Source organism: Sarcophilus harrisii, chromosome 3 (assembly GCF_902635505.1).
Source record: "Sarcophilus harrisii chromosome 3, mSarHar1.11, whole genome shotgun sequence".
NCBI classification, from domain to species: Eukaryota; Metazoa; Chordata; class Mammalia; order Dasyuromorphia; family Dasyuridae; genus Sarcophilus; species Sarcophilus harrisii.
In genome coordinates this window covers 548,549,063-548,576,572 of record NC_045428.1, presented here as the reverse complement: position 1 = coordinate 548,576,572, position 27,510 = coordinate 548,549,063, and the positions used below count along the sequence as shown (strand labels likewise).

Sequence of the window (27,510 nt, the reverse complement as noted above, 5' to 3'; positions counted from 1 at the left end):
TATAATAGAAGGATTCAATACATATTAGTTTATGAAGGATAGTGAAGTTCTGAGTTATAATTCTAGCTTCTAGGCCATGTCTTTATAGGAAAGCAGAGGAAGAGAAAAAGCACTTATCAAGCACTCACTGTATGATAGGCACTAAATGCCAGTGCTAAGCATCTTAAAAATATATCATTGGATCATCACAATTGTGGGAAGTAGGTGTCATTATTATCCTCATTTTGCAGTTGAGAAATCTGACCTAGAGAATGGTTGGATAATTTGCATAGGGTCACACAGCTAGTGTTTGACAAGTATTCAATAAGTGCTACATTTTTGCATTTCCAGCCTAAAGTGTTTTCTTTCTCTTCTTATGGACATGTATTGCATACTTTTCACAACTCTTGTGAAATTACCATGTTCTATTTATTCTTCTAGTTATTGACATCTGTGAATTATCTTTGGGTCAGCAAGGAAAAAGTCAAGGCCAAGAGAGAAGCAATTAGATATTGTGAGTCCAGCCAGACAAGAAATCCAGAATCCAAAGATGTCAGGCAATGACAATGAAGACTCAGGATAGGCAACAAAGGAATGAGACCAAAGGGACTGGACAATCTAGGAATAGAAACTGGAACCAAAAAGAAAAGATCTCAAAGCAGACCCTCTTAGTAATTAACTGCCCAGACCAAGATGGCAACATGAAAGAAAAGCTCCAGTTGAATCTCCCTACCTCTAGAGTCCCGTGGGAACACTGAAAGACAGTATCAAATGAAGCAGAGAATCCAATATGGGAGATGAACTATGGGGAAAACCTCTGATATAATCCTCTACACATACAAAAAGACTAAAATACAGACCACTAGAAATTCTGGATTAGAGCCAGTACCAAGGTATTCCTATCCCTCCTCCATAATCCCATCTATAGCCCTACTTTTTGGAAGGGGTCAAGGCATAGGGAACATGGTCCTTACCTTAGGATCCTTGGACAGGAAGACATCAGCTCCTGGCTTCTTTTACCACTTTATTCTAGTGGTAGATATATGAAAAATAGAATGGGGCAAACAGAACTCAAAAATGAAATGATACAACAGAACTTATTGGATCCAGACAATAAAAATAATAATAATAATAATAACTTTTCTATATTGTTTTAAGATTTGCAAATCACTTTACAAATATTATCTCCTAGCAATACTTTGAGATATGTTCTATTATTATCCTCATTTTCTATTCTATTATTATCCTTATCATGAAGAAATTGACCTGCCTGAGGTCACACTATAAGCATCTATGGCTATATTTAAACTCAGGTCTTCTTGATTGCAGATCTAGGGCTCTATTTACTGTGCCATCTAGAAGAATTCATATGTATCTAATATTAAAAACAACTGCCCAAGAAAATAGAATGAAAAGAGAGAATTATAACCCCTGGACTCCCTGAAAATCATATAAAGCAGAAAATCTGGCAATCTTAGTTTCAAGAAATTGTGAAAGAAATCCACCCAGAACTACGGACTTAGCAAGGAAAGTGAAAGTAAGACAGAGTCCACAGGTGGCCAACCTGAAAGTAATGAGAAAAGAAACTTTGGAGGCAGAGGCTCCTTCTGGGCTCTTTGTCTAGCCTAGGAGGGGCAGGCAGCAGAGTCTAACAGGGAAGGCAGGAAGGGTAGCACTGGTTAACTCAGGGGTCAAGGGCACTGGGAAAACAGAGCAGTCGCTGACACCTTACTCCTGTCCACCCAACCCAGCACCAAAGAGCCTGCATCTTGTGGACTTGCTGATGGGTTGATTTAACCTAAAAATGAGAAGTTTTCAATATCATTGCAGGAGACTATCCAGGGAAAGTTATAAACGAACCTGAGAAGTGACCAGGGTAGTGTTGGCCCACCCATAGGCTGGAAATGAGAGAAGGTGAAACAAGATCTGGAACAGATTTCAAAGGTTCATCAGTCCTGGGAAATCTTTTGCCATCATCCATGACAAGGACTCCAGCAAAGGGAAGCTCACTGTTTCTCACTGCAATCCCTTCCATATTGGGAGAGCTATGATAGGCAATTTTTCCTTATGTTCATTCCAAAATTTTCTCTCTGCAACTTGTACTTAATGTTTCTAGTTCTGTCCTTTTAAACCATACAGGAAATTAGCCAATAAATCAATTCACAAGTATTTACCACATACACTATATGAAGCATTGGAAACACAAAGACAAAAATGAACCAGTTCCAGAGGACTTCTTACAATCTAATCTATTCTTCTTGACAGCTCTTCAACCAAGACAGTTACAGTGTAGGATTTTAAGGAAAATAATCCATCTCCCAACTCCATATATTTTCTCTGGCTACTTCACAAGCCTGAAATGCTCTTTCTCTTTATTCCTCCTTATTCCTTAGCTTCAGATAAATTCCCACCTTCCACAAGAAGTCTTTCCTGAACTCCTTTAACTCTGTGCTCCCCCGCTACTGATTATCTCCACTTATCTTGTCTATATCATGTTTAAACATAGCTCTTTGCATGTTCTCTCTCCTTGAATACAGGGATTGCTTTTTGCCTTTCTTTGTGTCTTCAGTGCTTAGCATTATGGCTGGCATATAGTAGAAGTTTAATATAGGCTTATTAACTGACTTAAGTCATCTTGGCCAGCCTCTCATTTTACAAATGAAGAAACTGAGGCCAACAAAGATTATATGACTTGACCAAAGTCATACAGCTGTTAAATGACAAAGCCAGTGTTTTTAATTTACACTTTCTCTCCAGAGTTCCTTCCACCATATTTCTCTGTTTCTTTAGAAAGTTAAACCAGGAACCATGGGTAAAAGAAGTCACCGAGTGGCAATAATTGGCCCAGCACATATGACAGTGGTATGGAGAGGGATCGGTTGGGCTAAGGAGCAAATGCCAAGTTACTCTCCCTTGCTGGCCCTTTTCTTCTTGTGGATTGGACAACTCCTTCTTAATCATTCCTTTGTCCTACCCTTTGAGGATGACATTCTCTCTAGTTTATTCCTTCAGGAAGAAGGGTTTCCCTTCCAACTCCCAGGGAAGACAATGGGAAAGGGAAATGGTTGAGGGGCCACCTCTCCTGCTCATTACAATCTCTCCTCCAAGTAAAGCTGCTAATCCAGTAATCTAAGATCTGGATCCATGTTTTCTTACTATTCTGAGTGTTATATAAAATGAATCAATAATTCTCTTTTTTGTTCATTCTAAGAGTCCATGCCAGGAAATGTTCTCAAACCCAAAAGAATCTCTTTCCTCTCTCTGGCTCTATCTCTCTATCTTTGTCTCTTTCTGTATGTCTGTCTCTGGGTTTAGCTATCTGTCTCTGTCTCTCTTTCTATTGCTGTTTCTGTCTGTCAGTCTTTCTCTGTCTCTCTGTCTCTGTCTCTCCCTTCGCTGGCTAGATTGCTTCTCCCTTTGTCACATTTGCGCAATATACACATAGACAGTAATGCAATGGTTAACCACATTTATCTTAAGGGAAATCAGCAAACCAGAAAGCCAACAAACTCTTAAGAAATAAAGTTTGGGGAACAGGGTCATCGACAGAGAAAAGAAGAAGGAGGAGGAGGAAGAGGAGGAAGCAGAGGATGGCAGAAGTAAGGAATCACCCATTCTGTTCTCAGCAGGAACAGTTCCAACAATTCTGTGTCTTTCTCAAGTGGTTTCTTCATAGTCTAGTCTTTGCCTTGGTGACTCAATGTATGCTCACCATAGCTCCTGGGCTGTTCTTTCTCATACTGAGCTAATTCCAATGGTAGTTCACTGTGGCCGCCCCCTTCCCTAACCTCCTATCTCCTTTTGTCTTGCTCCATGATCATTCTAGTTCACTAACCTGGGATAGAAGTCAATCTCAGGCAGGGGGAATAAGGGGTGGAGTTAAGGATGGGAACACAGAGGATTTCTGTTCTTAACCAGCATCCATATATTCTTGGCAATCTTAAAATATGTTACATAAGGAAAGACTTCTTAACAGTTATAAGTACCCCCCCCCAAAGAGGAATGGACTGCTTGGGATGTAGTGAATTCCCCATCACTGAGCTCTTCAAGTGAATGCTGGAAAACTGCTTCGTGGGAGTGTTTTAAAGAAAATCCCTGCTTAGGTGTGATTGGACTAGAGTCCCTCTGAGGTCATTTCTATCTCTTTAAAGAGAATTTCCCCTAGTATTTCATCTTTCTTAAAAATTACTTTGCTAAACACGCACACATAGCTCATTATGAATATATACATACATTTATGTATTTTTATAGACAGATTCAAATATAAGCATATATTATATGTATACATGTGTATGTTTATGTGTTTATATATTATATGTAAATATATTCACATGAATACCTAAATGAATATGTAAACATAGACACACATATACATACTTATATGTATATATTCTGTGTGCATATACATGTATGTATATGTATATATATATATAAACATACACATACATATATATATATTTTTTTTTTTTTTGCTTTTGTGTGAACATATTGTTTCCCCATTTGGATATCAGCATTTTGAGGACAGGGACCATCTTGCTTTCATATTTGTACCTTCAGCACTTTGCATATGGTGGGTGTTTAACAACTGCTGGTTGGTTGACCATTGATTGATCCCACATATTATGGCCAGATGTTCTATAAGGTTACAGCCAGAGCCTGTGTGTGGCAAGAGCCAGGGCGAGTGTGTTTGCATATGCATTGTGGCCTGTTTAATACATGGCAGCTTGTAATGATAATTATACCATTATTATGATTGCAGGGTTGGAATTGCCATCCTGCCTCGAGGGCTACATTGTAGAGGCCATAGGTCTTCCCCAGTCTTTGCCACAGTGTGAGTTTATGGAAAGCAGACGTGGAAAGCAGCAGGATAAAGGGTGAGCTTTCACTCCCTGTGCCTCCAAGGTCAGTCATTCCATTAAAATGGAATGCACTCCTTAAGGAGCTTCTGGAGATTCTTTCTGAGTATGTCATTCTTATAGTAGAGGGAGTGTAGTATACTGGATAAGAATCCTGGACTTGAAATCATTAAGCTCTGAGTTCAAATCCCATAGTCATTTATCCTCTCATTGTCCTGGGCAAATATCTAAGACTCTAAGTTTGGGAAGGGGGGTTGGGTGGGAAAACTACAAATTATAGAGAAGGTGCTGACTCGTATTGGAAGAGGAAGTTCCTCATAGGAATCTCCCTACTCTGATGAAATCACACGCCTGGTTTAAAAAAAAAATAGAAAAACAACAACAATACTTGATTAACAGAGTTGTAAGAACAAATGGGAAAGAACATACAAAGTTGAAAGAACCATACGCATTCCATAGGGAAGAGTAAAGAGTATACAACTAGAAGCAACTTGTTACATCTCATGCAATGTGTTTGCCTTGGTAGCTCATTACAAAAGATGCAGAGCTTTACCTGGTGGACTAGGAAGGGCAGCTTGCCTTCCGTGAGTCAAGGGTTGTCTGTGTCCCTGGTGACCTTTTAAAATCTTAACTTGCCAGCCTTGGACACAAAGTAGCTGCTTTATGGAGAATGACAATATTCCTACCTAGGAGTAGCAAGCAGGGGAGATATTTCTCTCTTCTCTCTCCCCACCATGAGCTGTGCTAAACCATAGAGAGGAGCTGACCAAGATAGGCAATGGAGTGATGTGAGAAAGACTGGGCCCATCAGGGAGCAGCATGAAGAACTCTATATAAGAAAAGAACAGAGGATCTCTATTCTCAGCTCTTGGAGATGACGCTCCCTGAAGCTGCTTCCTCTTCTTCTGCTCCCAGAGAAATGTGTTGTATCTTCCCAACTCTCCAGCAAGCTGCCATTATGATGGGAGTGTGGGGGGGATTCCCTTCCTCCATGATGCCCTCCACATTCTCTAAGCTGCTGCCTCCACTGTGTGCACAGACCTGGGAAACTTACCTTTTTATCAAGGCCAGCAGAGCTCCAGCCAGTCTTCCATCAGCCCATGGCAAGAGGTCTTTCCAGTTTCATCAGGCAGCAATTTGTGAAGGGATTGATTGTAACTTCTGTTTTCTACCCATTTTCTATCCATTATTTTCTGTGATCATTTTAACTGGACTGAACCAGGTAGGGCAGCAACCTCCTCCGCTGCGTGCATTTCAGCTGTTCTTCTGTTCTCTCCCTAAATTCAACTGTGTTGAGTGAAACCTGGATTTGGTATACAAATATCTGAGTTGGAATCCTGCCTCTAACATTGAATCGGCTAAAACAAACAAGTATTAAGCACCCACAGTGTGCCAAGTTCTAGGCTAAGCACTTTACAAATACTCTTTCATTTGATCCTTACCACAACCCTGAGAGTTAGATGCTGTTATTATTTCCATTTTTTTGTTTTTGTTGTTCAATCATCGCGTCCAACTCTCCGTGAGTGACTCTTGGCAGAGATACCGGAATGGTTTGCCATTTCTTTCTCCAGATCATTTGACAGAGAAAGAGACTGAGGCAAACAAAGTTAAGTGGCTTATCCGGGGTCACCCAGCTAAGAAGTGTCTAAGGCCAAATTTAAATTCAGGAAGATGATCTTTTTGATTCCAGGCCCTGCTCTCTACCCACTGTGAGATTTACTGTTCATTTTACAGTTTAAGGAAACTGAAGCAGACAGAGGTGAGATGAGGCAATTTGTCAAATAGCTGGTGAGTGAGGTTGAATTGGAATTCAGATCTTCCTGATTAGACTCAATAATGTATCTATTGCACCACCCAGAGGCCTATGTAAATAACTCTGACTGCAGTTTCCCTCCCCAAGTTCTTTCCCTCAGAGGGACAAGTATTGCCCAAATGCAAGCACAGACCTAACTTCCACAAGAGAAAACTTACTTTTTAAATGAGATTATTTTGGGGGAAAATGTCATTAGATCATGTTTAGAGTTAAGAGGCTGCTGAGAGGCCATCTAATCTCAATTCCCTGTTTTACAAAGAGACCCAGGGAGATGAAATAACTTTCTCCATATGACATCAGTATTCAGTCAAAGGAAAAAGAAATTATTAAGTGCCAAGCACTTTACTGGTATTCCAATATTATCTTGTTGGGTCCTCACAGTTCCACTGGGATGGAAATGCTTATATCATTTCCATAAGGAAACTGAGGCAAACTGGTTTAAGTGACTTGCCTGGGGTCACACAGCTAGGAAGTATCTGAGGCCAGATTTGAACAGAGATGTCTGTCCACCTCCGAGTCCAGCTCTAGCCAATGTGCTCCCAGTGCCTCCGTGGCGAAGATGGGATTCAAACCCAGTGACTTCTCTGCCTCAGTTTCCTTATTCTTTGTCAGACTCATTGTCAGTGTTGATGGGGTCTCTACCATTTGCATAAAAACAAAATCCCCTTTCCTCTAAGACGAGCATTGTTCTTAAATTATTTTTGCCCTGGATCTCTTTGACCACCTGAATGAATGAAACCTTTTTTAGAGTCATGTCATTAAATGCATAAAATAAAATCCATTGGATTATAGAGAAAATCAGAAATGAATGAAAACAAAGAAGAAATAATTTCCTAAGCAGATTCATAGACTTGCTGAAATCTATTTGTGGAATTTTGGCAGCTCTAAGACATAGTACTGGAATAGGCTTGTCATATGTTGCCATAGTACCCAGAGTGGGCTTGGAATCAGGAAGAATTGAGTTCAAATCCTTCCTCAGGTACTTTCTAATTGCCATACTGGGCACATCCTCTCACTTTTCTCAGCCTTAGGAGTGTGGTCTCCCTGGCCTCAAAGGACCCTTTCAGCCCTAAATCTGGGGTCTCTGGTTCTATGACCCAGAAGTCCGTGTGTAAGGAAATTCATTCAGGGCTATCACCAGTGGCGCTGGGTCTCTCATCAAGTGTGCAGGGAGTTTTTGGAAGCAAGAATTTGTGTGACCAGAGGCAAAGTCCCTACTCCTTCTGGTCCTCATTGACTCTGAGCTGGAAGCACCCCTTTGAGGGCATCAAGTCCAAAATGACAAAGCTGAGACCCAAGCAACTTGTCCAAGATGCAAAGAGAAGACTCGCGTCTAAGTCCTCAGCCTCCAGATGCACTGCATGTATCACTATACCACACTGCTGCCTCAGTTTCCCCATCTGTCAGAGGAGGGGATTGGATGAGCTCTAGGGCTCTTTAGCTTCTTGTGTCCAAACTTCTTTGGCAGTTTGGTAAAACCTGTGGCCCCTTTCTCAGAATATTGCTCTTAAAAGTTCAAGAATCTCAGGTTTAAGAATCCTAGACTAGATAATTTTAATTTCCCATTGAACTCAGATAGTTGGTGACTGTGATAACTCCCACCTGAAAGTGGGAAAGTGAGAAAGCCCAGGGTCACGGGCAGCAGCAGAAAGCAGTTGTCAATGGCCCTACTTGTACATTTTCCTTTTCCGTTGACTATCTCACCCAAAAGTGTTTCCTAGATTTTCTGGGACAATCCCAATGACAAAGGACACAAAACTTTGCACAAGAAAGATCCTCTGTCAGACCCATCATCTCAGTTTGGACAGGGATTTTAGTACAGCAAGACTATTCCAGTGCGGTTAGAATCTGGGTTTCAATCCTGACTCAGCCATTTCTCTGCATGACTGAGCAAACCACTTCCCCCTCTGGCTCTTCCCATGTTAGGGGTAACACGAGATGATCTCTCAGGGCCCTTGGATCTCTGACATTCCGTAATTCCATCACCGCATTCTTGAGTTGTCAGCCAATTGGTTTTCTGATTCACCATACTATGAAGTCAAGTTCATAAATATTTATGAAGTCCTTCTTACTCCGTGTCTAACTGAACATGGGGCAGTAGGGAGGGGGATGGAAAGGAGAAAAATGGATACGGTTCCAACATCCTAAGAAAGAAATTCTTCACCTTTATGGGTCATGGACCCCTTTGTCAATTTGGAGAAGTCTATGGAATCCTGGCAATTATGTTCCTAAAGAATTGAAGGAAATGTCTAATGTCAATGAAAGTTTAGTAAAAATAATGACACCATTTTTTCCTCATTCAAATCCACAGATCCCCTGAAATATATCCATAGTAAGTAGCCCATGGACCCCCAATTAAGAACCCCTGAATATGGATGGGGAGAGAAGGCAGACACCCCCCAAACATTTGTCTAGAATGTTTGTTTTTTTTAAATGAAGCCCAGGTTTCTTGTTCCAAGAACAACAGCTCAAGGTCACCAAGTCACTTGGCTCAGATTTTGGAAGTATCTGAAGTGACTCTTTAATAACCACAGCAATAATAATAATAATAATAATAATAATATATTCATATATTCACTTCTTATAATAAATTAATCAAATCATTTCTTTATTAGATATTCTTATATTATAATAAACACATTATATATTATAATTTGATATATCTGATGTTTATTAGATACTCATGGATGTACATGTATTTGTACATATGTTTTATTTAACTACAGGAAGCACTTATTTTATTTACACATGTAATCCGTTTTTATTCAGTCATTTCAGTCCTGTCTAACTCTCTGTGATCCCAATTGGGGTTTTCTTAGCAAAGATACTAGAATGGTCTGATACTTCCTTCTCCAGTTCATTCCATTTTTTATTTATTTAGAAGAAATTTTTTTTTTGCAAAGCTTTTTATTTTCAAAACAAATTCATAGATAGTTTTCACCATTCACCCTTTTTTATTAAAGCTTTTTATTTTCAAAACATATGCACAGATAATTTTTCAACATTGACCCTTGCAAAATCCTGTGTTGCAAATTTTCCCTTCCTTGCCCCCAACCCCTCCCCTATATTGCAAGTAATCCAATATATCTTATATGTGTTAAAATATGTTAAATTTAACACATGTAAACATATTTATGCAATTATGTTTCTGCACAAGAAAAATCCGATCAAAAAGGGAAAAATGAGTAAGAAAATAAAATGCAAGTGAACCACAACAAAAAGTGAAAATGCTATGTTGTGATCTATGCTCAGTTCCCACAGTCTTCTGGGTATAGATGGCTCTATTCATCATAAGATCATTGGAACTGGCCTCAATTATCTCATTTCAACATTCACCCTTGCAAGACTTTGCGTTCCAAATTTTTTTCCCCTCCCTTCCCTTCATCCCCTCCCCTAGATGACAAGTAATCTGATATATGTTAAACATGTGCAATTCTTCTATACATATGTCCACAATTATAATGGTGCACAAGAAAAAATCAGATCAAAAAGGAAAACAAAATGAGAAAGAAAACAAAATGCAAGCAAACACCACCACCACAGTAGTCTCTAAGTGCAGAAAACTCTCTCCATCACAAGATCATTGGATCCATTTCATTTTATAGATGAGGCAAATGGGGCTAAATGATTTGACCAGGGTCACACAGCTAGTAAGTGTATGGGGTTGGATTTGAACTCAAGTATTCCTGATTTCATACCCTGTGTTTTGTCCATTGTGCCACCCAGCTACAATAATCTATAGGTCATTAAATATAATAGAATAATAACAGAAAATAACATCGACCAAGACCTTATCTATTTGAAATTTATCAAAAAGGTGGGAAGAAATTTTATTTTAAGATAACAATGATAAATAAAACATAAATAATAGGTATTTATAAAATGCTGTAAGGTTTGCAAAGCACTAAATATAGATTATTTCACTTGATCCTCACAACCACTCTGGGAAGTAGGGATATTATTCCCATTTTACAGAAAAGGAAATTGAGGCTGGGAGGAGGGAAAATAACACCCAAAATCACACAGTTAGTCAATATCTAAGACAGGACTTAAACTCTCATTTTTCATGATGTCAAGGCCGGTGTACTTTCCACTATATTAACAGTTCTTAAAGTGTGATTTGATGACCACTGGTGATCCCCTCAGTCTTTCCAAGGCATTCCAAGGCAATAATACTAAGATGTTTTGTTTATTTTCTAAGCCTATAAATATTGACAGATGAAGCCCATATACGTAAAAGTTCTTGGGGAAGAGGAGAAGTGGTTCTTGATAATTTTTAAGAACGTAAGAACGATTCTGAAACAAAAATGTTTGTGAACCACTCTAGAAGGACTTGAGAGTACCCGAATCCTCCTGTGTCTTGCTGCCTGACCTTCTTTCCACAGCCCAAAAGCTGCCGGGGTTGTCCCTCCTTAGCTTTCAACGAGGTCTGAGTGTTCCCTAATTGAGGCTGGACTCTGGAAGCCTTCCCCGCTGCTCAGGGCTGATGTCATCGGCAATCCAGGGCTCCTGACAGCCTAGGCCTGAGCTCCCCCAGCCTCAGCTCAGATTCACCAAATGTCATTAGATCTGGAAGAGAACGAGAGCTTTTTACCAGACATGATCTCATCCCAGCAGCCCTACCAGCTGGTCGTGCAGGGCCTAGCCCCATCTGAGGGTGAAGAAAGCTTGGAGGGAGGAAGTTACTTGAGCCGTGGTCACACAGCGAGTCAGCACACAAGGAAGAGGGCTGGGGCATCCCTGACCTCCAGCTCACATTGCCTACAATGTGTCAGCAAGTGCAAGAACCTAGGGGTGTAGCTGCGGGGCTCTGGGGTCAGTGTCCCAAACCTTTGATAAAATTCACAAGTGAGAAGTGGTACCTGGCAGACACCTGGGATTTAAACCCAAATTCTTGTCCTCTGAATCCAGGGCTGCTTTCCCTGGACCACAGATATTTCACCATCAGAGTGGTTTCCAAGTGCTGAGGAGAGCTTGGTACCATTGGAGTTAGAGCTAATTAATTAGAAAAGATTTCCTGGGGAAGATGTAGGAGGGGGAAGGGGGAGCTTTGTATCTGCTTGTATACGTATGTATTGTCTCCTTCATTACAATGTAAGCTTCCTGAAGGCAGGAACACTTTGGGTTTGTCTTTGCTTCCTCAGTGCCAGGCACAGAACCCGGCCCAAAGGAGGCACTAATGGCATGTTTATTGATTGAAAAAAGTATTGAGAGAAATGAGCATTGGACTTAGAATTGAGAGGCTCATCTTTAAATCCTGACTCTGCTACTTATGATGTAACCTTAGTCAAGCCATTTAACTTTTGGCTTCTGTTCCCTTTATGAATAGACTGGGGGGAGAGAAGGAAAGAGCAAAGAGATAAATAGATATATAAAGAAGTAGAGATTGAGGTGGAGAAAGAAAGAGGTGGGTGAATAGAAATATTGAGAGATGATAGAGATGGATGGATAAATAGGTATATAAAAGAAGATAAATAGGCATTTAGATAGATACTGATAAATGATAATGGTATATGGATACATAGATAGAGATGGATAGAGAGACTCAGAGAGACCCAGATAGAAGTAGGTGGATAGCTATAGAAAGAGAGATGAATATATATTTAGATAGATACATATAAATGAGGATATTTAAATAGAGATATCAAGACAGATTAAGATGTAGAGGATAGGTGATTGATAGAGGTAGATGGATACATAGAGGGAGAGAGACAGAGAGACAGACAGAGAGAGAGAGAGACAGACAGACAGAGAGAGAGACAGAGAGACAGAGAGAGAGAGACAGAGAAAGAGAATGAGAGAGAGAAAGACGAGAGACAGAGACAGAGAAACAGAGACAGAGAGACAGAGACAGAGACAGACACACACACACACACACAGAAAAACAGAGACAGAGAAAGACAGAGAGAGAGAGAGAGAGAGAGAGAGAGAGAGAGAGAGAGACGAGAGACAAACAGAGACAGAGAGAGACAGAGAGACAGAGACAGAGAGACAGAGACAGAGACACACACACAGAGAGAAACAGAGACAGAGAAAGACAGAGAGAGAGACAGAGAGACAGAGACAGAGACAGAGAGAGAGAGAGAGAGAGAGAGAGAGAGAGAGAGAAACAGAAAGAGAGAGAGAGAGAGAAAAAAAAGAAAGAGAGAGAGGGAGGGAGGGAGATAAAGTACTTTTTAAGCACTTACCATGTACCAGGCCTTTATCTGTAACATGGGGATAATAGCCCTTGCAGAAAAGTACTTGACAATCTTTAAAACCATAGAAATGTTTCATTTTTGTCACTGTCATCCAGAAAGGAGAGTAGCCCATGGGACCAGAGCTTGGGATAGAAACTTGACCTAAGAGTTCGGCAACACACATGGAAGGACCTACCACATCCTTGGGGGTCCAGGTGAGGGGGATGTTTCAAGGGGACTCCTCCAGCCACACTTGTTTCAGCTTCTCTAGTAACTGATGCTGTTGTTTTCACAGGTGGAGTTAAATTTGCTACTGGCAGAGAATGTGCACATCCGGGAGCCCAGGAAATACATCTCGCTGTAAGCCATTTCAATTTTAGTTCTGTGCAGCCAAGCCAAAGGTATTGTCCTCTGGCCTGAGCAGAGAAAAGAGTGGAATTGGATTTTCTCCTCAGGGATTCTTTCTGCTCAGCCTAAGAGCTGTGGCCAACATTGTTCAAAGGATCTCCCAGTTACGTTCCATTCTTCCCCAAATCCGAGCCAGATAGTTAAAAGGCCTTTCCCCATCTGCCTCCATGTTCTGGAACTCCCCATAACAAACTTATGAAGAAAAGGGCTGCCAAAAAGATGTCTTTATTAGGATCTTCCAATAATGATTTTGATTGTTTTCTCTCTATTTCAAACTATCAGACACACCTCTTAGTGAGGAGAAAAAAGTGCTTATATGTATGACAATTAACCAATCAATGAACATTTATCAAAAGCCTCATGTGCCAGTTACTGTGCTTAGCACTAGACAGACCTGTGAGGGAAAATAAAGGGAAATAAGATAGACCTGGGAAGGGCTAGAAACACTTAAGTGCATGAGAGGACACTCCACCAATCAACAATGAGTCTAGAAGCATTTGTGAAGGACAGCTAAGTCCTAGAACAGCTTGGGAGGAGTTGTCTCCCAAGAGTGGGGCTGGATTTGAACTCGGGTGCTCCGGCTCCAGGTCCCATGCTCTGTCTATTGTACTATCTAGCTGCCCTAGATCAAATTGTCATTGGGGAAAAAATCAGCAAGATGAGTCTCCCTGACTTCAGACCCAGGGCTGTATCAACTGTTCCACCCAGCTGCCATCAGCAGAATAATGGCACCTTGAACACTCTGTCAGCCGTTCCAGAAATTCTGTCAAACATAGATTCTTGGAACATATTACAGCTAAAAAGGACCTTGGGACAGAGAGTATCAGAGCTAGAAGAGATTAGATATATACAGCATAATTCTACAGTTACCATATGTTCTATGAGAACACATAGATGTGTGTGACTAGGAGACTTTAACTTGCAGGAATTCTTCACTTGGGGTCTGTGACCTTTTTTTCCCCTTTAATTTGATAACTATTTGAATATAATTGATTTCCTTTATCATCCCATGTATTATTGTATTTTTATGCATTGAAAACCAATGTTCCCAGAAGTGGTTTGTATGCTTCAACAGCTTGCCTGAGAGGGCAGGGACACAGACAAAATTAAGGATCATTTTTCCTGGAGATCATACCCCAAAGTGTAGGGCGGGATGACCAGAGCCTCTCCCTTCAGTATCTATAGAGAAGCGACAGCAGTTTCTGTTTCTAGGGGTTCTGAAGGAAGCCCCCCAGCTCTGGCCACTGCCCTGAATGGAAATGACGGGGAGAGCCCTCATTAAATCTAAGTGACTTCCCTTTATAAATGTTGGTACTCTGATGCCTTCCATAAAGCGGCTTCCACGGCCCTCAGCAGACAGTGACAGTTGCATCTCCATGGGCTGTGTGATATCAACATTTCATCTCCTTCTTAGCTCCACACACCTGAGTCCCCACAGTGTGGAGCCAAGGAAACCACTTCTGGAGACGCAGAATACCCTTGAGCAAGGGAAAGCCCAGACTTCCCGAGAGCCCTGCTTCCACACTTGGGGAAAGACCAGCTCCTATTTCTGGCTCTTTGTCTCATAATCTGGATCACTTAAAGCTGTACTCAGCAGAATAATGGCACCTTGAACACTCCTTCAGCCGCTCCAGAAATCAAACGTAGATTCTCGGAACATATTATAGCTAAAAAGGACCTTGGGACAGAGAGTATCAGAGCTAGAAGAGATTAGATATATACAGCATAATTCTGAAGTTACCATATGGAAATCCTAGCAACAGGAGGACCACGAAAGGTAGGTCCTGTAGGTATTATTATGCCCATTTTGCAGATGAGGGAACTGAGGCGCAAAGTTTTATGATTGGATTATGGTCTTTTATTTAGTGAAGATCGGAGCAATTGTGGTTCTCCCCTGACTCCATGTCCTTCTCTCTTTCTGCTACATCAGGACCCCTCAAGGGGACAGAATAGAGAATGCTACACCTTAATGGGCCAAGGGAAGAACCCTCCTGATTGGTCAAGAGGCATGATTCCAGTTGTAACCCTCTAAGATTACTTACATTTATACTATATCTCACAGGTACACAGTCCTTTGCATCTTGCCTCTCCCATTAAAATGTAAGTTCCTTGAGAGCAGACACTGCCCTTTGAAAGGCCTTTTTCTGTATCCCTGGTGCTAGGCACAGTGCCTCGGCACTGAGCTAAGTGTTTAACAAATGCTGCTCCCCAACCCTCCCTGACCTAGGGAGGAGTAAGGATAATAGCACCTAGATCTGAAGAGGAACAGATGGATGCTACCCCCCACCCTCTGCCCTCCTCCATGCTGTCTCTCTCCCATCTCACCCACACGTGGGACGGTTTGCCCTTTGTGTTCTTCACAGCCACACTTGGAGGGTGCAAGTGTAAGAAAAATCTCCATTTTACAGATGAAGAACTCATGATTTAGCAATTACCCTGTGATAAGAGCCAGGGTTGGGAGAAAATAGCCAAGATCCTGAGGCACCAAAATGACATCTTTATTTCCACCAATTTTGGTTCCCGATGTGTTTTATTTTTTACCTTTAACAATATTGCTCTGAGAAGGGAGGGGTTCATGGGCTTCCCCAGGGAGTCCAAGGGCATCAAGGTACCCACAAGAAGGGAAGACCCCTTAACTAAAGGAGCAGCTGGAAGTGAAATGACCCTCCTGGTCACATGGCCAGTCAGGCATTTCTGGCTTTGAATTCAGATCTCTAACTACTAAATCACACTTTCTCTCCAACACAATTATGATTGCAACATTTCCCAGGGGATTTTGCACGTGGTGCTTCATTGCTGGGGATTGATGATGTTGCCTGAAGGGAAGAACAAGTCTGAGACTAGAATTCTCTATGTAGATGGCAGTTAGGTGGCTCAGTGGATAGGGTCCTGGACCTGGAATCAGGGAGGTGAGTTCAAATCCTGCCTCAGACACTTAATAGCTGTGTGACTCTGGGCAAGCACTTGATCTCAGTTTGTTTCAGTGCTCTCTGTAAAATGGGTATAATAACAGAACCTTCCTCCCAGGATGGTATGAGATCATATGAGTAAAGTGCCTTGAATGCCTTAAAATATAACAATAAATGCTATCAGCATCACCCCCTGTCTTCAGCATTGTGACAAGGAGGTCATCCCAGGGGACCAAAAGAAAGGTGTCATTGAGGATCTAGATCGAGTCTTCTCACTGATCCGTGGCATCCTGCCCTGTAGAACAAAGGGGTTGGGTCACTTGCAAATTGAAATCCTGGACTCCCATGGATCTGGGTGTTGTTGGCTCGTGCACCACGCTGCCTCTTCCAGGCTGCCTCCCTTGTTCCTCATTCCTTTCTCCATGTGTAAAGAACCTTCTAGTTTCTCCTGAGTCTGATGTTAACAGCTTCTGTTCGCTTCATCCCCACAGAGTTCTTCAGGGATGCAGCCTCTGACTGCCCCCAGCCCACAGGAACCAGAGGCAGGGACCAGGTCGTGACCCATGGGCGTAAGTTCAATCAATCAATCAACCGATCAATAAGCATTTCCCAATGCCAGGAATGAGCCCGGACAAACAAGTACAAAGAATGAAGTCGTCCCGTTCTCAGAGGGCTTAGAGCCTCTCAGAGAATCCAGTGTATAGATGTAGAAACATAGATGACATGTAAAGAGAATCAACACAAAACTAGCACAAAGTGCTTCACTAGGTGGCAGTTTGGGGGGCGGGGAGGCTGGGGAAGACCAGGAAAGGTTTCACCTAGAAGGGGGTGTTTGAGCAGTCTGGAAGAGAAAGGTTTTCTGTAACATGGAGGTGAAGAGGGAGTGTACTGCAAGCAGGGAGAATCTCAGTGCAAAGGCCCAGGAGGAGGAGATGGGAGGTGACTTCTGATGTGAGGGATGGAGGAAAGACCAGTTGGACTGGATAATGGAGAGCAAGACAGGGAGGAATGTTCAGTGGTGCTAGAAAGAAGCAGAAAGCTAATCCCTGGCTGGCTATACTCTTGACAGTGAGTGAGTCACTCATTGCATGATGTCTCTCTTCCCTACTCAAATGCCCAGCCCTTATGAAGGTGGCCCTAAGTCCTGTCTTGTGCCCAATAAGGGCAAAATTGTGCCCATGGGGCTTCTTCTGCCATGTGCTCTCCTGACCACAGCAGGACTCTAAACTTTGGGAAAACGGGGTTCTAAATTTGGCTCATTCTGAGACTTACCTGAGCCTGCCACTGTGATCTTGGTCAAATCCCATCCTATATCCGAGCTTCAGTTTCCTCAACTCTAACTAAGGAGGATGAATTATAGACTTCCAGTCTAGATCCTCAGATCCTAAGGCTCCTGGGATCATCCAGGAGTTGGGATTAGGAATACACATGGAGGTAAATTCATCATTCTAATAATGGCAGTTCTGGTTTCCATAGAGCTTGAAAACTGGCAAAGCATTTCTCCTACATCATCTCTTGCAATCCTTACAATAATCCTATGGGGTGGGTGTTATTATTATCCCCATTTTTCAAAGATAGAAACTGAAGCTAAGAGATTAAATAATTTGGCTGGGATCACATGGCCAGTATCTTCTGCAGAAGGGAACCATGGGTGGCTCCACCTGCACCGGTGGGAGGGAAGGAGGACAGAATGGTGGCTTTCATTTGTCCCCAGCTCTCCCAACCTTGGACTTGGGAGCTTCTAGCAATGTGTGAATCACTCATGGTAAAGCCAGTGAGGGCTGGGAGGGGAAGAAGGGACATGGGCAGGAGAAGGCAGGATACAGTTGAGAGTATCCTATTGTATCTGTGAGGGTTGTAGAGGACAAAAATTTATAAGAACAAAGTCATAACTTCAGAACTCTTTTAAAGATGTTATAATGATTTCTTTTTTCCTCCCCCATCCCCTTCTCTCTCTGGTGTGTTTTTGTTTGTGTGTCTATGTGTATGTATTGTGTCAATGTCCCTGACTGTTTTTGTGTTTGTGTCTTTGTGTATCCTGTGGACGGTGTGTGTTTTTACCTGTTTGATGGGTGTGTGGTATAATATACCTCCATGGTATACATTTCCTCCATGGGATACATATGCTTCTGTATGTGTGCTATATGTCTGTGTGGGATCTGGATGTGATGCATCTGTGTATGTCTGTGTATGTCTGTGTCTGTGGAATATGTGTTCACACGTGGGTCTGCCTGTGTACACTGTGGATCCTATGATTCCAGAAGAGTGTGACGTTCTTGCCCAAGACCACCAGTTCCCAATACCAATCCAAAGGGACCAGCCCTCACCATTCAGTGTTATTTTGCTTATCCTGTGGGAAAGAGCTTCGCTAATGACATGAGCTGGACTGTCCTGAATTTACAAAGACTTGCCAAGACCAAGGAGACAGACATGTCGTGGGCTGCCTCCTGACTCTGAGGGTGCTGCTGTCACCAGAAACAAGATGGCCAGGTTCAAACCGTTAACCAAGCTCATGAGGAAACTCTTCGGCCTCACAGTTCTGGCCTATTGCCAGGCGTTGAAGTAGCTTCGCCAGGGGGAGCTTTTTTCTGACTCTCATGCATTTTTTAGTTCAATAGTAGCCAGCAACACTTCAGTAAGAGACCCTCTGGAAGCACCTCTGGCTTCCCATCTCTCCTCCAATGCAGGCAGAGCCGGGGCATGTGGGCCATTTGTAAATGAAGCCCCGTCCACCCTTCCCCAAATAGCATTATCCCCAGCCTCTCTGATAAGGCCATGGATCCTGAGCCAAGTGTCAAGAGTGCTCAGACACCGGAGGACAGTCCCAGAAAGAGGCTTCCCAAAGGAGAAGCCGTGCAAGCCTGTGGCCCCTCCACGGCTCCAGCCTCGGCCCCATCCCTGGCTGCGGTCTCAGCTCCATCCCTGGCTCCCGCCCCGGTTCCGCCTCCGGCCCCAACTCCAGCTCCATTCCAGGGCAGCTCTACTTCCTCCCCGGCCACACCCCTTCATGAGCTCCTTTCCCAGCAGCAGCACTTTCAGGGGCCTCCGCTGGTTCTGAGGGAGGGGTCTCAGGAGAAAACGGGGCACCAGAAGCCCCCCAAAAGATCTACTGTGGAAGGCCCACCCCACATCCCGCAGCTCCCTCAACACCCTCTGTCACCAGCATTTATGTCGCCAGGCAAACCTGAGCACCTCCTGGAAGGGCCCACGTGGCAGCTAGTGGAGCCAATCAGAGCAGGTCCCTCTTTTGTAACTCCCGGGCTCCATTCTCAGAGCCAGCTCCTCCCCGCCCACCCGACCATCATCCCTCCCGAGGAACTGCAGTCCCTCCCCAAAGTCTACATCCCTCGTGCCTCGCACATGTCTATGAAACAGGCCGAGGAACCGCCCAAAAAGGAGAAGAAACCTCAGAAGCCGGGCAAGTACATCTGTCAGTACTGCAGCCGGCCCTGCGCCAAGCCCAGCGTGCTCCAGAAGCACATCCGCTCTCACACGGGCGAGCGGCCCTACCCCTGCATCCCTTGCGGCTTCTCCTTCAAAACCAAAAGCAATCTGTACAAACATCGGAAGTCCCATGCACACCGGATCAAAGCGGGCCTGGCTTCGGGAATCGGGGCTGAGATGTACCCTCCGGGCCTGGAGATGGAAAGGATCGGAGGAGAGGAATTCGAGGAGCCCACTGAAGGAGAGAGTACGGACTCCGAGGAGGAAACGGGGACCACGTCCAGCCACGCAGCCGACCTGTCTCCCAGACAAAAGCACACCCTCCTCGGCAGCAGCCTCTACGGGGTGGCGGGCAGCCACGGGACCGGCCACGACCGGTGCTCCTCGTCCCATTCTGGCACCTCCCAGTCCCTCGAGGAGAGCCCCCAGTTTGCAGAACCGTTGTCGTCATCATCGGAGCATTCAGGGAGCCACAAAGCGGAGGACACTCACACCATCAAACAGAAACTCGCCCTGAGGCTCAGCGAGAGGAAGAAAGTGATGGATGAGCAGGCTTTCCTCAGTCCCGGGAGCAAGGGGAGCACCGAGTCGGGCTACTTCTCGCGGTCAGAGAGTGCAGAGCAGCAGATCAGTCCTCCCAACACCAACGCCAAATCCTACGCCGAGATCATCTTTGGCAAATGTGGCCGGATCGGGCAGCGGACGGCCATGCTGACGGCCGCGGCCACCCAGCCTCTGCTGCCCCTCTCAGCGGATGACAAACCCAGCCTGGGCCCCATCTCCGTGCCCCGGACGCAGGTCATCGAACACATCACGAAGCTGATCACGATTAACGAAGCAGTTGTGGACACCAGCGAAATAGACAGCGTGAAGCCGAGGAGGAGCTCTCTGTCCCGCCGGAGCAGCATCGAGTCCCCCAAGGCCGGGATTTTCCGAGACCCGTTTCAGCTGGACCCGACCAAAACTCTGCTCTCTCACGGGGAGAAAGGCAAGGCGGAACAATCACTCCTCTCCCTGCAGCAGCTGCCCTCCAGCTCCAGCGAGCCTGCGCCCCTCCTGAGGAGTCACTCCATGCCTTCCGCCACCTGCACCATCAGCTCCCCGCACACCTTCAGAGGTAGCTACTCCTTCGACGACCACATCAGTGAGTCCGACACCCTGAGCCGCAGCCAGGTCTTCACCTCCCACCCTCGCACGCTGAAACGCCAACCTGCCTTCGAGCTCCCTTTGGGAGGGGAATACAGCTCGGAGGACATTGGGCTAGGCCCCAAGGACATGACTTCCAAACCGACAGAAGAGAAAGAAGTTAAGGAGAGCGAACTCACCAAAAAGTCCCGGAAAGGCTCCAAAGCCAAAGGGATAACCTTCGAGTGTAACATATGCGGGGCTCGGTACAAGAAACGGGACAATTATGAGGCCCATAAAAAATACTATTGTTCAGAGCTGCAGCTGGCCAAGCCCACTGCCACAGGTGCCCATCCATCCTCAGAAGTGGAAAAGAGTCAAGGGGAGCCCGAGTCTTGGTCTCAGATGATGCACTATAAGTTGGGGACCAGTTTAGAACTTACACCATTGAGGAAGAGACGGAAAGAAAAGAGCCTTGGGGATGACGAAGACCCTCCCTCCTTTGAGTCAACAAAAGGTCACTCCTCCGTGGGGCCTGGGAGCCAATTCGCCAATCCGCCCCTCTCAGAAGCTGCTTTGAACCTCCCGCAGGAGCCCACCAAGCCACCAGCAGAGCCAGCTCCATCGGTGCCATCCCTGGAGGGGACCATGGCCTTCCATCCGAGGACTCCCAAACCAGTGGCGACTTCTGAGTCTGGGAAGGAGAGAAGAAAAATCTCCACGGAAATTTCAGTCATCCAGCACACCAGCTCCTTTGAAAAACCTGACCCTCCGGAGCAGCAGAGCCACCAGGAAGGAGAGGACAAGGCTTTGTCCCAGTTCCCATCACAGCCAGCAGCCGCTCCTCATAGTCGCTCTTCCCACTCCCTGCAGCCGAGGTTAGTCCGCCAGCCTAATATCCAGGTTCCTGAAATCTTGGTGACTGAAGAACCTGACAGGCCGGACACAGACCCCGAACCCCTGCCGAAAGAACCCGAAAAGACTGAGGAATTTCAGTGGCCTCAGCGGAGCCAAACGCTTGCCCAGCTCCCCGCAGAGAAGCTCCCCCCCAAGAAAAAGAGACTGCGCCTGGCGGAAATGGCCCAGTCTTCGGGGGAGTCCAGCTTTGAGTCAGTCTCCCTGACCCGAAGCCCCAGCCTGGAAAGCAGTGTGTCCCATGGCTCCAGCCATTCAGCATCCTTTGAAAGGGAAGAGCATGGGAAGACAGAAGCTCCAGGTCCTTCCTCTGAAAGCCACCCCAAGTCTTTCGGCAGCCACATGTTGACTGTTCCGAGCTACCCTCACCACTCCAGAGAAATGCGCAGGTCGGCCTCTGAGCAGTCCCCCAATGTGTCACATCCTTCTCAGATATCTGAGACGCGCAGCAAGTCCTTCGACTATGGGAGTTTGTCTCTGGCCCCACCTCCAACCCCAGGCATCCCCACCCCATCAGCGCCCCCCGAAAGAAGAAAATGCTTTCTGGTGAGACAGGCTTCCCTGAGTCGGCATCCAGAGCACGAGCCAGAGTCAGCTCCCAAAGGGAGATCCGAAGTGGAGGAGCTGCTCCCTTCATCCAGTAAATCTTCTGCCAAAAGTCTGCTTCATCAACCTTCCTCTTCCTCTACCTGCCCAGCTTCTACCACCACCACTTCCTCCTCTTCTTCCTCCTCCTCCCATGGTGGGTACCTCAGTGCTAAGAGCCAGCAGAAGGACAGTCCCCAGCTGGTGTCCAGCCCGCCTTACACCGAAGCCCTCCAAGTGTTCCACCCACCCATTCCACAGCTCTCCCTGCATGAAAAACCGTACCTGCCTCCTCCGGTCTCCCTCTTCTCTTTTCAACACTTTCTCCCGCCACCGGGACAGACCTCAGAGCTATTCTCCACGCCAGCTATGCCAGAGCTCTTCCCCGCTCCGTACTCTATGCCCCCACTCCCCCCTTCCTTATTTCAGACCCCACCGATTCCCCTCCAGCCAGCTGTCCTCCATCCAGGTCAGCTCCACATGCCTCACCAGCTCATACCTCATCCAGCTGATCTCCCTTTCCGTCAGCACCCCTCCTTCCTTCCCATGCCCCATCCCAGCTCCTCCTCTCTCTCTTCAGGCTTCTTCCTTCCTCTGCAATCTCAGTTTGCCCTTCATCTGCCCGGGGAGGTTGGTGCCCATCTGCCCCCGGTGAAATCCAGCCTGTCCCCTCTCACGGGGCCCTCCGGCCTCTCCCCTAGCACAGAGTACGGCACCGACGTCCGGTTGCATCCAGTGACCCGTGCCGCCAGCCCTCCAGTATCGACATCAGCCCCCCAGCTGGCCGTTCCTTCCTGCCCGGACCCTGCAGTTTCTCTGGTCGTTCCTGTCCGAATCCAGACCCACATGCCCTCCTATGGAAGCGTGATGTATACAACTCTTTCTCAGATCTTGGTCACTCAGTCCCAGTGCAGCCCGTCCTCCCTCGTGCTCCCCAAGTTCGATGACTACCCGGCCAAAGGAACGCTGGTCGGCAGTGTAGAAGCTCCCGGGGTAGGTCTAGAGCTGGCCCACATTAGCGAGGAGCAAAGAAGGGGATTCCCAACCCCCTATCTGAGGGTGCCTCTGCCCTTAGCAGAGAGGAAAGGCTCTTCTCTGTCCTCGGAAAGCATCTTGGGCTTGGAGGGAAGCCCTTCCACCGCAGGAGGCAGCAAGCGTGTGCTGTCCCCTGCCGGTAGCCTAGAACTGACCACAGAGACCCAGCAGCAGAAGAGGGTCAAAGAGGAGGAGGGCTCCAAAGCCGAAGAGAAGCTCGAACTGCTCAGGCCAGCCAGCACCATCCTTGCCAGCGCTGAAGCTGGCAAGCGGCAAGAGAGGGTCCAGTTTGGGGGCCCCAGTCAGGGCCGTGGGGAGGAAGAGACGCTCCCTAGCTCATCGTTGGCTCAGCCCCTTCCCAAGGAAAGCCCTCCCTGTCATTATTCCGGGGTGCCTCATTCAGGAGCTCCGGGTTTGGAGGCATCAAAACAGCCACCTGGAAAGTCATCCCGGCGACCGTCACCACTGCAGGGAGTGAAGAAAGAAGACTCCAAGGACCTAACTGACCATCCACCGAAGACTCCTCCCACCTCCTCCTCCACTTCTCCTAGGACAGCCAAATCCCGGGAAGGTACGGACACCAAGAAGGTACTACAGTTCCCCAGTCTCCATACGACCACTAATGTCAGTTGGTGCTATTTAAACTACATTAAGCCAAATCCCGTCCAGCAGGCAGACAGGAGGTCCTCTGTTTATGCTGGTTGGTGTATAAGTCTGTACAACCCCAACCTGCCTGGGGTATCTACTAAAGCAGCTCTGTCCCTCCTGAGGTCCAAGCAGAAGGTCAGCAAAGAGACCTACACCATGGCCATGGCTCCACATCCTGAGACAGGAAGGCTTGTCCCGTCCAGCTCCCGAAAGCCCCGAATGACAGAGGTAAGAACCATCATGTTTGTTTCTGTCATCTCTAACTAGTCTGATAATGTGATCTCCCTAGGGGGCCTTGGGTCAGGAAAGGGGATTGCATAGAATTATGCTAAGAACGGTAAGACTGTAGAGACCATCAGGCTCGCTCCCTTCATTTTATAGATGGAGATACTTAGGTCCAGGGAAGGGATCTATCCAAGGTCATTACAAGGTTAATAAGTGGCTCTGGAATTTTTCCCATGCTACAAAGATGTGACGGAAAGAGCAAAGGCTCACAGACTCATGCAATTAAAAGGGACTTTAAGTCGTGTTACTTAGTCCAACATGTCTCTCCACAACCCCAGGGCCCATGCATGCATCAGTGAGTTCCCAGTGTAAACTTTCTCTCCTGATAGAGAGTCCCCATATAAAAGAAGTTTATGCTTCTTCTCTGGATAGGTATGAATATGCATCCTAGCAGAGCTGGCTCTCTATAAAAGAAAACACTGTTTTCCCATTGACTTCCATTATCCAAGTAGAGGTGCATTATGGGGGGTGGATGGCAAGGGAAACAGGATATGACTCCCCCAGCAGACTGAGCTGGAAAGTTTGGTTAATGGGACTGCTTTGCAGTGGTTTCAAAATTCTTAGCTCTTTCCTGAATCCAAAATCATACCCTTTCTCATCAATGCTTTTGCTGTCTTCTTTCTTCCCTAATCCTCCTTTTACCCTCCCCACTTTGCTCCAACTATCCCCTAGAATCCCTGAAGTATTTTCTATTCCCATAAACTCCTAACCTTCATCCTCATCCCTTCTGGTATTTGGTTCTCCTCTTAATAGAGCTGGCTTCTGTTTTTTTAGGTGGGGCCGCCATCTGACACATGGAGTAACTCCAGGCTGAGAATTCCTTAACAGTGAGGCTCTAGGTTCAGTAAAATGAACTCATTTCCTACTTGACAAATTCTGTGTGCTCAGAGTTCTGTTACTTGAGTTAGCGGCTTTGCTCCAGAAAATGATGAGATGGCTATAAGGGATGAGGCCATTGGAAGGTCTGCTGAGTCGGCTAATCAGCCGACTAAGTAAATAGGGAACTACTGTTTGAGGAAAGCAGCCCTGTTTGGGTGGATGGGGGTCCTTCCTCCTCTTCCTCTAAGCTGTTGTTAGAAAAAAAAAGGGGAACCTCAAAAGATCCCAAGTTAGAGGACATCCCCTGACGCAGACATACATTCCTGACCCTGAGTTTAAGTCCTTTCCCCTTTACTAATTATGTGACTTTGGTCAAGTAATTAGATTTCTTTGAGGCTCAGTTGCTCCCCCTGTAAAATGTCAGGAGTGAATTTGATGCCTTCTAAAGTTTTGTCTAGTTCAAAAATTCTGTATTCCTAGGATTCTTTCAATGCAAATCCAGGATCATAAGAAGGAAAGTGGGGGGGCGGAGAAGAGAAAAAGAAAAAGATACATACAGACAGACAGAGACAGAGAGAAGAGAGAAGCAGAGGAAGAGAGAGAGGGATGAGGGGGAGAGAGAGACAGAGAGGAAAATCAGAGAGAGACAGAGACAAAGAGATGTAGGGAGGGAGAACAAATATTTATTAATTTCTTTACTACATATCAGGTACATATGTACTAAGTGCTTTACAAATTGTATCCAATTTGATCCTCATAATAAGGAAGGTAGGTGCTATTATTTCCCCTATTCTACAACTGAAAAGACTAAGGTAGAGGGAAGTTAGGTGATTTGCACAAGATCATGCAGTTAATGAGCATGAAAGGATTTGAACCCAGCTCCTCTCACTCAAGAGCCAGAGCTCTTTTCACAATGCCATGGGCATAGCTGCACTTGGTGCTCTGCTTTCTGTGTCCTGGGCTCACTTTCTTCCTTGCTTATTGAATGTATCTTGGTCAGGACCCTAGCCTTGCCTGGAGAGCCCCCTTTGGGAAATATAGCTGAAGGCCTCGCATGCTGTTTGTTTGCTGAATGGTTAGCCATAGGAATGAATGCCCATGTCACTATGTAGGGGTTCCTAACCCCTGCCAAAGGGGCCATATTATCCACTTTTCCAGGGAAAGTTACAAAGTAGAATCACTGGGTTTTGCCAAGATGGGTGATTCCCCACTTACTTTTGTACCAATAGAAAACTGAGGGGCAAGCAGCTAATTGAAGAAAATTGAATGAGAGAGCTAATTTAGTCCTATTTGATCTGGCAAATGCCCTGTTAAATAAATATTGTTTTTTCCAAGAGGAACTGTACCCAGAAAGATTTCTTTGGGAACCCTACCTTTCCAAAATTCCTAATCCTCACCCCCTTTGTTGATTTACCAGATTGCCCAATGCCAGAAATATCCCTAGGGAGCAGAGCCGGGGCTTGTGGTAGCCAAAGCTGGTAAATGCCTCAAACTCAACACACATGGAAAGTACAATGAAGGACATTTTAAAAAATCTGATTCTTGATAAAGCACTTGTATTTTTTTGTTTTAAAAATCTGTTTAATTTGAAAAGCATATTATTATCTCTCTTTCCCACTGCTTCTCCCCCTACCCCAAAATTCTTATAACAAATATGCTAGCTCCAACAGAACAAATTCCTCCATTGGCCATATCCTACAATGTGTCCTTCATTCTTCATTTTTAATTCTAATTATTGTCTCTCTGACCGGGAAGAGTTCAATGTTTCCTCATCAGTTCTTAGATTTATGGCTTATTACTAGGTAGTGAAGAGTTTTCCCAAGTCTCTCAAAGTAGGGTAGTTTTTTTTGTGTGTGTTTTTTTATTTTTGGTAATATTGTCATAACCTCACTCTGAGTCGGTATGACATAAAGGTCTTCCCAGTTTTCTCAGAAATTGTCCATTTCATCATTTTTTATGGTGCAATAGGAGCTCATTACATTTATGTACCACATTTTTTTTTCTCAGCCATTACCCAATAGATGAGTACCCTCAGAGTTTCCACTTTTTGGCTTCTACAAAAAAGAACTACTATAAATATTTCTGTATGTATGGGTTTTTTCCTGCTTTCTTTGATCTCTCCAAAGCCTAGGCTTCACAGTGGTATCACTGGTTTGATGTCACAAAGGCTTTTGGGGTATGGTTCAAAATTACTTTCCAAGTGGCTAGACTTGTTGCAGTTCCACCAACAGTGTACCAGTAGTGTACTTGGCTTCCCACAGCTCTTCTAACATTTATCATTTTCCGCTTTTGTCATCTTTGCCAATCGGATCAGTGTGGGGTGGATCCTCAGAGTTGCTTTAATTTTGATTTCTCAAATGATTAGAGAACAAATATACCTATTTTTAATTCCGGAAAATTCCACTCTCCATGACCTTCACAACGGGGTTTATGTTGTAATAAATCATCTTGCTGTGTATCACAGGAATGATTCAGAATCTCCAGTGTGGAATAACCCAAGGGAGTACAAT

At 45.1% G+C, this 27,510-nt stretch overlaps 1 protein-coding gene across 4 annotated transcripts in view; it reads left to right on the top strand.

The window, feature by feature from the left end:
* HIVEP3 (HIVEP zinc finger 3) overlaps positions 1–27,510 on the top strand; it is a 640,787-nt gene that overhangs the window by 534,541 nt on the left and 78,736 nt on the right. For 3 of the 4 annotated variants that reach the window (XM_031962331.1, XM_031962332.1, XM_012546000.3), the window contains 3 exons: positions 13,123–13,187; positions 16,636–16,713; positions 18,406–24,124. In XM_031962331.1, the coding sequence (XP_031818191.1) occupies positions 18,920–24,124 (5,205 nt within the window). In that variant the 5' untranslated portion in view covers positions 13,123–13,187; positions 16,636–16,713; positions 18,406–18,919. Of the gene's footprint in view, positions 1–12,831; positions 13,043–13,122; positions 13,188–16,635; positions 16,714–18,405; positions 24,125–27,510 lie in introns of those variants that run through there. The other variant, XM_031962333.1, reaches the window with a different exon arrangement.